The following is a 12,116-nucleotide window of genomic DNA, read 5'->3' as shown; positions in this document are numbered from 1 at the left end:
CAAACCAAACCACCAAACAAGGTCCAAGAAGAGACGATTCTCATGGGAGGAGCTACAATTGGTAAAAGAAAAGCTCATGGAAGCAAAAGTTGACCCTCCCTCCAAGAAGTGAAACGTAAGAAGCACCAAAACACCAGGAGTACCTCTTCAGTCAGCAAAAACAAACCAAAAGATGACATGCAAGTGAAGCTATTGTTGGCAGAGGGAACCCACAGAACCATTTTAGAAAACATTTAGGCATTAATATCAAGTACTAAAACCACAGTATCTCCCTTGGCCTGTCCTTTTGGGAATCTAGCCCTAGCCCTAAGGAAACACTTGACTATAACACAGCCTTAATATTGAGCATGCCCTTGGGCCTTATCAAAAATAGTGATACAAAGCAATAAGCAAGACATCCAACAATATGGCAAATTAAGTTACTAAATTATATCCATTCAATGGACTATTATACAATCATCTAAAGGATAATCTTAAGACTATGTAGCAATACGAAAATACAAGGTAGTAAGTGAAAAATGAATATAAAACTAACTATACACTATCATAACTATGCAAGGACTGTGCATGCATATGAAAATTGAAGATAAAATTTTTTAAAAAGCTAAACCTTGGGGTAGTAGGATTATAGATCATTGTTTTCCTATTTAAAACTTCCTTTTCTCTTAATATAATAGCTTTATCCAAATAACTACAAAAATCAAATTTTAATTGACTGTTTAAAATGAGAATACATATCTATATTTTCTGCTTGCTCAATAATTTGTGAAAGTCGAGTTAGTTAATTCAGGATATCCTGAAAGTGTAGGAATTAATGTGGGTGACAGTCTTGTACTGAGTCCTGTTAAACTCCGGCACCAGACCAGGCCCTGGGAGGGGTACATAGAAGAACAAGGTGGAAAGGTAAGGACTGTTGCAGAGTCAGGCAGTAGACCAATCATGGGTTGTAGAGGAGGCAGTGTGGCTCTGTGTGGAGGGTTCTGGAAGGTTTCAGGGGGCGCATACACCTGCGTTGGGCCTTTGCAGGATAAGAAGGGTACCAGGTGGAAGGCAGGCAGTGAAGGACTTCCCTGTGGTGGGAAGAGTGCCAAAGCCATAAAGGCCAGGAAGAGCACGCTGTGCTTGGGGCGTGGCCGAGTTCGAATGTGGTCACCATGTTTGCTTTTGTGCACTTTGTGTGCTTCTCCTTGCACTAACACATTTGACTTTTACCCTGTCAAGAGTCAAGGGAAACTCCTTCTTGCAATGCTGAGAAATATTTCCGTTTTGCTGTGAGACAATGATCATCATAAATTTCTCCCTACAATTGCAGGTTAACAAAAAATAACCGTGGGGCCGGCCCGGTGGCGTAGTGGTTAAGTTCGTGGGTTCTGCTTCGGGGACCAGGGTTCACAGGTTCAAATCCCAGGCACGGACTGACGCACTGCTCATCAAGCCATGCTGTAGAGGCGTCCCACATACAAAATAGAGGAAGATTGGCACAGATGCTAGCTCAGGGCCGATCTTCCTCAGCAAAAAGAGGAAGACTAGCAACAGATGTTAGCTCAGGGCCAGTCTTCCTCACTAAAAAAAAAAAAAAAAAGACCCCTGTGTGTAATCACATCTGAGATGGATAAAAGACTGGCAGCATGCTTTCCGTGGCTGCTGTTATCATGCCAAATCACTGAAAAACTTTAAATACTTGAAAGCAATAGGGTAAGATAAGTATTGAAGAGCCTGGATGCTTATCTCAAGGTTATCTGACCTTCCCCAAGTAGGTTTTTTCACAAGAAATAAGCACTTTTTCAAATCACTAAATTCCTTTTCTTTTTATCGGTCCAGATGGATGCAGCAAATACAACTTCCTACTCAGCAAAGTCCAGCTGCCTCTCCCAGCGAGTTCAGCTCCACTGGAGGGCACAGGAATTTACAGATCAAAGCTTGCAAAACTTCTCTAGAGGCCTGCTTCAGGATGGATTTGTATAATTTTTATATTATACAATCTGAACACCATGGACTTTCATGGATTTTTATGTCATAGGTCAAGGTGCTTACTTCTGCTCCCGATTTATTGTTTTGTTTTAGTGTTCAAACAGCACCTCTCGCAGGCATAGCCTGTGGATGCTCTCCCTCTTTCTTAGCCTGCTAAGCAATTTCGACTTATCTGTTCTGGCAAGACAGACTTAGAAGCTATTTTGCCTGTGGAATCTCAACTCCGTCTCTATGTAAAATGAGCTTGCTGTGTTCTCTCCATTTATTACAGGAGTTTTGTGGAAATCACCATGAAAGGACTCTCCCATGCATTGTTGGTGCATTCATATCTAACAAAACTGGGTTATCACAAGTTCTTCCTTGCAACATGCCTTCTTTCTACAGGTATGATTGTAGAGGAATATGCTGCCAATGAAAATCCTTTATGGCTACTGACAGGGAAAAATGGAAAGCAAGTTCTTCCAAATGCTCAAGCCATAAAAGAGTCCTGGTGATTTTCACCTCAAGCATGCTTCTCTGTGTACAACAGTTACTGGAAGTTCAATTTTTGGTCTCTGTGTACTTTTAATAGGACTAAACTGTCCACTTTTTTCCCCCTGGCTAATACAGTTAACTTTCAAAGGACATTTGCTATGAATAGGTGTGTCCCCCAAACCCAGTTCTTATCCTTTTTAGTCCCTCCCAACCTCTCCTTTAGCTTCACACTAATATACTAAGTATTGAAAGCCACCATCCTGCTCTTAAAGAAGCCAGATGTCAGATACAATACTCATACTTGCTTACGGCAAGGGAGAGATGCTATTTAGGGTTTCGTTTGCAGGTTAAAAACAAAATGACATCTTTACAAGTTCACAAATAAGGGTCTAGTTTTTAGACAAAACAATTCTCAAAAAATGTTGTTAAACATTTCTTTTTCTAAAAAGAAGGCTTTTTGAGAATTTGTATTTCTGACTACGCAGCAGGGACCAGGGTAGACATGAATATGGTGATTTATGAGACAGTTTTTCCCTGGCTAGCTTTTGGTATTCTATGGAAGCTATCCTTGGAATGTTTTCAACTGTTTGAGTTCTGGACCCTTTTGAGAATCTTATGATGAATATGGACCAGTCTGGCAGAAAAATGTGTATCCATGTATAATTTTGTATACAATGTCTGGAGGGTTCATGGAACACTGAGGCCCTCAGGGAACATCTGGGGGACCCATGGCCCCTTGGTTAAGAACACTTGTTTTCGAGCCAGAGCCATCAAGAAGTCCAGAGGATTCTCTGTCTTTAAATGACACTCAGGCTTAGCTTGTCCCCTGCCACCAAATTCTACATCTAGCTTTCCAAGCACCTGCTATGAGTGGGTTTCTTAAGATACTTAATTACTTTTCAGCCTCCTGACACAATCTGAGCAGAAAAGTGTAAGAGAGAGTTTCTTGAGCTGCCATTCTCCTTTCACTGTGGTTTATAGGAGCTCATTGCATGCTGATCACCAACCGCCTGTTCAGTTGCTCCATCTGCTGAATGGACCCTGATCTCCGCATCCCGTCGGGAGTGGCCGCTGCTGTTGGACGCTGCCAGGTGGTTGTGCGGTTCACGTGGTCCACATAAAAGACCCGCCCGTGGCTGTCAATGCGAGCTTCCCAGTCTAGTGTGTAATAAAAAGGCAAAAAGAAAAATCAAGCACAAACTACTGACCCATGTGAAACAGACACCACTTCTACGTCTTCTGCAGGTAGAACTCACCAGCGGTTACTTGCTGAAGGCCAGACACTGCCCACAGCACCTGCCATGACTTCTGGGGCATTGGCATGGAACCAGCATTCCAGAAAAGAGCCTACTGGATTCAGATTCTCTGCTGGGCCATTTTAAACAGTAACTGTGTTTCTTCCAATGTGACGCATGTTAAAATTCTAATAATTCCTAAAGGGAGAGTCTAATGTTTAATTTATTTCTTTCTTTAAACATTTCCATCCTGTCAATCTTCTTGGCCACTCAAATGACAGCTAGAAGATTGGAAATGTCCTCCAGCGAGAGCTGACACTGTGATGCTGAAAAATCCTTTCTTTGCTAAATCTGATAGAGGGCGACTAGCCTGGGAAGGGAATAATGGCCCCCGTATTAAAACTAGTTTTAACTACAGTTCTAAAATACTGTACATGCAACTTTAGATGATCTCTACCTAATACTTAGCAACCTTAATTGATTGCCATTCCTCTTGGGACGGAAAATGGAAGGATTTGGGTTTCAAATTGTCCTTTTGGTAAGCTGTAAATTCACAGTGTATATTCAACCCACCTGTGGTTGTCAAATATCCCTTCACGAAAACAAAAGCAATAACAACTATTAACAAACATCAAGCTTTTAAATATCTCTTTGTTGATAGATAATCATCCCAAACAGTAGAGGGAGCCCAAGATAAAGATAAGTTCCTTTACTTCTCAAATGTAAAAAACACAACAAAGTAAAAGGTAGAACCATAGACGATACAATACATAACACATATAGGGCTGGGGTCGGGTGGGATAGATGGAAAAGTCCCCCAAACTGAGAGAGCTGAAAGTAATATATACACATCTGAGCTTAACATGGACGAGCAATGTCTGCTGGACAGAGACGGGCAAAGCTTTTAGAGTCCACAGGTACAAATGTGGTGGAAAGAGCTTCATGATGAAGTTATGCTGAAAAATGCATTAGACTAATGAAGAAAACTCAAAAATGACTGCAAACAGAGGAAAACCATTCAGCCTTTTAAGTGAGAAAAGCCATAGCTTTTGGGAGTAACAATTCTATTGAAAATTTAACATTCAGGTAATGACATAGCAACTTTCAATTTTTTTAAGTGAAAAAATCAATATATTTGGCATATTTATGGTTTTATATGTGCACAGTATATCTGTGAACATTATGGCTTATGTCTGACATTTACCTGAAGAATTGCCAAATAATGCCCAATGAAAACAGAAATACCAGAAACCACCAAATTTAACTTAAGACAAATTGAAGAAAAAATGTAGTCAGATTATATAAATATATTCTAGGATGTTTTGATTAAAATTGACCACTAGGTAATCCAGCCATCAATTCTTAGTTGTAAATGTTAGTTAGTGCAGCAATGATGAAATTGTGTATATGTGTAACTACTAGGTAATTAGGTAATTAATCTTTTTTTTTTCTTTTGTGAGGAAGATTAGCCCTGAGCTAACATCTGTTGCCAATCTTCTTTTGCTGAGGAAGATTGGCCCTGGGCTGACATCCGTGCCCGTCTTCCTCTACTCTATATGTGGGACACCTTCCACAGCACGGCTTGGCAAGCAGTGTGTAGGTCCGTGCCGAGATCTGAACCTGTGAACCCTGGGCTGCTGAAGCGGAACATGCGAACCCAACCACTATGCCACCAGGCCTGCCCCTAGGTAATTAATCTTGATCCCAAAATTTTGAAATTTCAGTGATTCCCAAACTAGTAGCAATTGGACAATTTTTTCTTGAACCCAACACGACTGTCATCCAACAAAGAATGAGCGTTAATCTCTGAAGAGTATCGTGCCACTCAATTCCACTGAACAAACTCCTTAGTGCTCGTATGAACCAGAAACTAGGCCAGGTCCTGAGGGCACATCATGAGTCACACACAGTACGTGCCTGCCCCTCAGGCGCCCCCAGTAAGGGAAGGATTCCTCCAAAGACAAAGCTCCAGTCTCATAAACTTTCTAAGGGAAAAAACACCTAGAGAATGGTGCAGTGATGATAACAACTTCTCTCTACCAGTTTCAGTGTTTCCAAATCACTCATGGAAAAGGATGGCAAGCCAGACAGATAGGCCCCTTTGTCAATATATTAAATGTCTGGAATGCATAGTGCTAATTATATACTCATAAATATTCAGAAAATAATAGCTAAGTGTAATTCGAGATTATAAGCGTGCTTTCTGGGTTGCTGTGTAAAGAATATACTTTCACATATTGTACAAAGAAAAAATTTCCAAATGGAACTTCAGGCCTCAGCACGTCCTGACGGACTTGGCACTGATACATAAACAGACTCCTAAAAACGATACCTTTATGATGCTGGGGCAAGTTAGAGTAGTTCATTGGTGTCAACTCATTTGTGACTGAAGGACTATCAAATATTGAATTATATATTTTCCATGAAATCTAAGAATAATGCAGAGTCCAAGAACGTATCATCTTTAGTTATTACACTAACAAAAGCCTGTAAAATTGTCCTTTTTTTTTTTTTACTTTAACAAATGTAATACCATGTTTGTAGTCTAGACCTTTCTCTTGAACTTTAGTTACGCATCCAATTGCCTTCTTGCCATCACCATGTAGATGATATCTCAAATATAACAGGATCAAAACCAAGCGTCAGATCTTTCCCATCCAAACCTGCTTGGTCTGCAGCCTTCCCTTCCCATCTCAGTTGAAGGCAATTCTGTCCTTCTAGGTAAAAATTCTTGAGGTCATACTGGACTCCTATCTTTCTCTCACACATCATATCCAATCTGTCAGCAAATCCACCTACAAAACATATGTCCAGAATCTGACCATTCCTCCCACCCCCACTGCTCCCACCCTGGCCCAAGCCACTACTGCTTCTCCCCTGGGTCACTGCAATAAGTTATGTTGGGTCTCACGCTTCTATCCTTCCTCCTCACAACTTAATGCCAACAAAGCAACCACAGAAAACCTTTTAAAACGCAAATCAGACAGTGCCACTTCTCTGCTCGGAAACCTACAATGTTCCCCTCTCATGCAGAGTAAAAGCCAAAGGCCGTATGTGATCTGGGCCCCCGTTATCTCGCTGACCTCATCCCCCGCTGCTTCTCTCTTCCTCAATCTGCTCCAGACATGCCGGTCTCCTCGCTGTTCCTCAAACCTACCAGGCAGGCCCCTCTCTTTGCCCAGAAAGCTCTTCCTTCCCAACACTTGCATGGAGAACTCCCTTACCACCTCTACGTCTAGCTTCAAATCCTACCTTCTCAATGAAGCCCACCTGACCATCCTACTTAAAATTCCAGACCAGCCCCCACCACACCCCGGATCCCCGTTACCCTGCTCTGCATTGGCTTTTCCATAGCACTTATCACCATCTCACATGCTCCACTATTTCCTCATTTTATTCATTATTATTCTTTTTATTTATTCTTTATTATCTGTCTCTGTCAGACTAGATTATAAGGTCCATGAGGGCAGGGATCGTTGTCTGCTTGGCTTACCTAAAACAACCTCGCAGAGAGTAAGCCTTCAATAAATATTTGTTGAATGAATGCCTATCAGGAATGAAGTCATCCATGTACTATTTAAGGTAATCCAAGAAAACTCAGTTGTTAGGCTTCACTGCCAACTCTCTAATATTTTTTTCAGTGTCGCATGGACAGAAAATTGAAACCAACCTGGAGAAATTTGTTTTCACTATTGAAAGCATCTCATATAAAGTAATTCTCCAAAACAGATTTATATTCAATTATGCAAAATAACTGTATATGTAACTAGTTACTACTCTTGCATGGATCAGAGGTCAGTTCATGCACACACACACCGATAGGTTATTTGTTATAGCGAAAGTGTTCCTTTCCTAGAGAGAACATGTTGTAGATGTTTTTCAGATAAGTGCTAACTAGGAAGTATCTATAGTGACACCGAAATTTTGCTATTCATTTATGGAGTATCCATAAATCAATGTATAAAGAAAGAAATCAGCCATCAAAAGTTAAAGGACATAATGTTTGGCCTGGCCCCTAAATAAATATGGTGTTCCTTTAAATTAGTCTACATATGAAAGATACTCATTGTTTTCTCACTGATCAATTACAACTGAATAGAAGAAAAGTGTAAATGTAAAATATATTACATTAAAAAGAACAGATGAATTAAGGAATAAGCATTTCTCCTTTTGAAAACTGTAACTGTAACTGTACTTAATGTAAGCACAGGTAAAAGAATGTAAAGAAACATTGATTCCTTGCATCTGGGAAATATTTGCAGTTATAAAATTTGTCAAATCTTAAAGGTTATCTTTGCTTAAAAAACAAGCCTAAACCAAAACAGAGATATTCTAGAATTCATCAACACATGTGATGCTAAGTGAATGTACAATGTCTGGGGTGTCAGTTCCTTCTTATATATTTATGATAATGGAGTATTATAAGGTTAAAGCTGGAATATCTAGAGACTACCTAGTCCCAATCTAGCATTGAGCAGATGAGGAAATTGAAGCTTTACTTTAAAAATGAGAAAACTGACTCTCGAGAGATTTAATGATTTTCCCAAGTTCAAATGACTAGTTAGATAATTAATTACACTCCAGTTACTAGGAGAAAATGATACTGAATTCCATCCCTAACGATAGAACTACAGAAGAAACCTGAGCCTATCACCTACTGATGCGAGGTATCGTAAGGAAAATGCAAGTTCATGAGTCCTGATGGGTTGAAATGTTTTATTATACGGAGATGCTTGTGACATAACAGAGCTAATGGAGAATAACAGGATTATTCCATCTTGAATTGCAAACTTTTAAATATAAAATAGTAAAATTTGGGGCTTAAGGTTCCTGTATGTTTGCAAGGACTAGTCAAGTCTTGTAAAGCAAAGCTCTCCATTTCAGAAGTTGAGAGACCCTGAAAATACTGGGTTATCTCTTCAAGATCACATGCTGAGACCATCAGTCAAAAAAAAAAACCAAACGATTTTTATAGTAGGTGCCATATTGGTTTTTGATAACAGTGTAAGGTATGGAGTTGGGGAAGAGTTTGGATGTTCACATACAAGTTCATACTGACCTGTTTAGACTTGATAGGAAGAGTTAAGACATAGATTTTAAAAACTAAAGCTTACTTGGTGGAAGAGGCTCATCGATTGTTGGGTAGTGATGATGTTCAGGCCTCAAGGAAGGAAGCTGGCTTACTGGCTGGGAATTATGGAGTATAGGACATTCACCTATGGACAAGATAGTCAAGACATTCAGATTCATTCATCGCTGTGGCAACGTCATCAAAAAAGCATGACTGTAAAAACAACTACAAGAAAAAACCCCACAGAGTGGGCAATCTCTTTTTTGTGTCAGTTTGCTACATCCACAGTCGTTCATGAGAGAGGGAATTGTTTTTAAAAACCCCTGAAGAAAACAGCCAAACACTTCATGACTATGATCTGTTACACACAGACCAATATGTAGGATCACGATATGATTCTGTAACCACCTGAATTTTCTTGATGGGAACATGGCATCAGAAAGGGACACAAAAGAAAATTAGCAGAGCCTGACTTTAGCCCAGCAAAGGAAACAGGCCTGTTTGAGGGAAGTGCAGCATTTATAAGGTCACATAAAGGCTCAGTGGCCCTGTGCGAAATTTATAGCTCCCTGTTTGGATAGGTTTCATCAGAGGGCTGCCAACAGGCTGTTTTTCAGATTTCGGTTTTGGAATGACACACTTAGATGGTGCCTTTCTGAGACGGGGTTAAGGAACTGGTGGGCCAAAAAAGTAAATTCCTGTAGTATGGAAGCCAGGGGCTGGGGTGAGGAGCCAAGGAGCTATGGGATCTCGTGATTGTTCCAGATTATTTTGAGGAAGAATCAGACAAGCCAGGGTGCTCTGGAAAGAGAAAAAGACAAGAGACGAAGAAAGCAGATAAGAGGCAGGAAGGCTGAGACAGAAAAACTTGAAACACAGAAGTGGGATAGAAGGAAGAAGAAAGACGAACATGGAGAAATTTTGGAAATAAACGTATCCACAGAACACATGCCTTGACTATTATAGACATGGCTAACATCATTGTCAGGCAGACTTATAATGAACTGAACAATGATATAAAATGGTGTTCCTATTTCATGATGTCCTCAGGTCCTGGTAACACTGCGTGTAGAGTGGCCATGTGGATGGGAGGCCTACAGCACCAGCTGTTTGGGTCACATAATCAGAGGCAATTGCTCTTGATCTTTGAGAGCTAGAAGGACCCAGGCCATGAGACAGCTCTCATTCAGACTGGTGTCCCCACGTCTCACACCATCCCGGTTTTCTTGCAATAGCCCCTATTGGCCAGAGGACAAAGGTCAGGCCTTCTCCTTCCTCTGCCCTCCAGGGCTGATGCAAATTACAAGTGTTCATTATCCCTTGGGTCAAAAAGGAGAGAAACTGTGAAAAACAGTGGTTAAGATCGTTGTGAAATCTCAAATTTCAAATATTTCTCCGAATGTCCATACATGGAAAGAAGGATTATTTCTTCTCACTCTAGATCCATAGAATTGATTAAAAAAATAAAAATAAATTAATTAGGAAGGAAGTTAGGTGGGTTTAATTTAGCAGTTTAATTTCTAGAGCTAACTGGAAAACAGAAACAGAGATGTATTCAGGAACAAAGGGTCCTTTTGAATGTTAAATATATAACATTATTTCTAGTGCAAACTCTGGTGTGTTACTCAAATCCTTGGGGTCCTCCGAGCCTCTACTTCAAGGAAGGTGCCCCTCAGGCCAGCGCATACATCTCTCCTTGCAAACCAACTCCTGTTTCAAAGATGGGCTCTGTGTTTAGCGGATACCACACTCATGCTTGTCTTGATTGGTGTTTAGTGTCAGAAACTAAAAAACAACGGTACAGTTGTTATGTCACCAGCTGCTGCGTCTTAAAATTAGTGTCTTGCAAAACACAACAAACTTACCTCATGGTAATTAATTCAACCAATCAGGTTAAATACTCCTCCAAGCTAGTGGAAACAATACTGTTGCTTGCAGGGGTTAATGGAGCTCACCCCACCTGCTTGCGAACCCCAAGCAAATGCAATGATGTGACTGAAGCATCTCGGCAAACTGAATGGATGGAGCGCACAGAGGAAGCAAGCAATTCTGTTCAGCACCAGGACGCAGCTCCACGCCATCACCCTTGCCTCAAACACAAAGCAAGCGTTCAGACCTGCTAGAACGTCTGAGAAGGAAACACATTCCACTTTAAACGTGAGCCTCCACTTTAAGAGTGCTTATCTGCCTGGAAGAACCCTTACTCCGTAAGAAGCTGAGTGCTTTATATGTATCATCTCATTGAATCCTTCCAAAAACCCTTTGAGGTAGATTCTACATTTACACCCATTTTACACATGAGGCACAGAGCATTTAGGTAACTTGGCTAAGGTGTCATGGCTAGAAAGTGGTGGGACCGAATATAAACCCAGGAGGCTCCAGCCCAAGTTCATAATCACAGCATTATATTGTTCTTTTTATTTTTATTTATTTATTTTTTTTGTGAGGAAGATCGGCCCTGAGCTAACATCTGCCAATCCTCCTCTTTTTTTGCTGAGGAAGACTGGCCCTGGGCTAACATCCATGCCCACCTTCCTCCACTTTATATGGGACGTCGCCACAGCATGGCCTGACAAGTGGTGCTTGGTGCGCGCCCGAGATCCGAACCGGTGAGCCCCGGGCCGCCACAGCGGAGCTCGTGCACTTAACCGCTTGCACCACTGGGCCGGCCCCATATTGTTCTTTTTATTCGATCTGCAGAAGGTTTTTAAAGACTATTATTATGTTGAGGTTTAAAAAGGAGGTTTTTATACAGGGAAAAAAAGCAAAAAGTAGATAAAGACTACATCCTCCATAAATTGCTGCAGACTCAGCTATGTGTGCATGTGTACTGTAAATCTACCTTGGGAAGAAGGTGCAATCTTAGAAGTCATGGTGAGGGGGCAACAGTGATTCTCATGGCAGAAAAGGGCACTCACGCATACGTCAGCGGGGTCGTCTCAAAGTCTTGCTTTTTTTGAGCATGTGCTCTTGGAAGCCTGGTGGCGAGTGACGAACAGATCACAATGTGGACACCCACCATTAGCTCAGGGACTCACTACTGAGGGAGGGAATACGGCCTGTGAGGAAGTCACATGCCAACCTGTGCACGGCCTTCATGAGATAACTGGAATCTGTGCTGTGCTCTCAGGAACCCTCGTGCTGCCCATTGTCACCACCACAGTGAGGCACGTAGGTGCTGCTTAACCTTTCCTGAGTTTACACTCTGCAGAATTCAGGACTTAGAAATTTCTTTAGAAACTGCCCTGCACAGACTTCCACTATGGCCCTGAAACACTTTCCTGTCCTTTCTTAAGGGGGCGGCTTCCTCCTGCTGGACTGTTAATCCCTCAAGGGCATGGACAGTGTCTTTGTAAAACATGCTT

General features: G+C 41.3%; 1 protein-coding gene across 1 annotated transcript in view; it reads right to left on the bottom strand.

Annotated features, from left to right (window-relative positions):
• HECW1 (HECT, C2 and WW domain containing E3 ubiquitin protein ligase 1) overlaps positions 1 to 12,116 on the bottom strand; it is a 404,461-nt gene that overhangs the window by 84,981 nt on the left and 307,364 nt on the right. Inside the window, exons 10-11 of the mRNA XM_014793615.2 lie at positions 8,795 to 8,896; positions 3,453 to 3,603 (exon numbers count right to left, since the gene is read on the bottom strand). Coding sequence (XP_014649101.2) covers positions 3,453 to 3,603; positions 8,795 to 8,896 — 253 coding nt within the window. The remainder of the gene's footprint in view (positions 1 to 3,452; positions 3,604 to 8,794; positions 8,897 to 12,116) is intronic.

The sequence above is a fragment of the Ceratotherium simum genome, chromosome 1, assembly GCF_057802395.1.
Source record: "Ceratotherium simum simum isolate JZ-2026a chromosome 1, ASM5780239v1, whole genome shotgun sequence".
NCBI classification, from domain to species: domain Eukaryota; kingdom Metazoa; phylum Chordata; class Mammalia; order Perissodactyla; family Rhinocerotidae; genus Ceratotherium; species Ceratotherium simum.
This window is presented reverse-complemented; position numbering and strand designations above follow the sequence as displayed.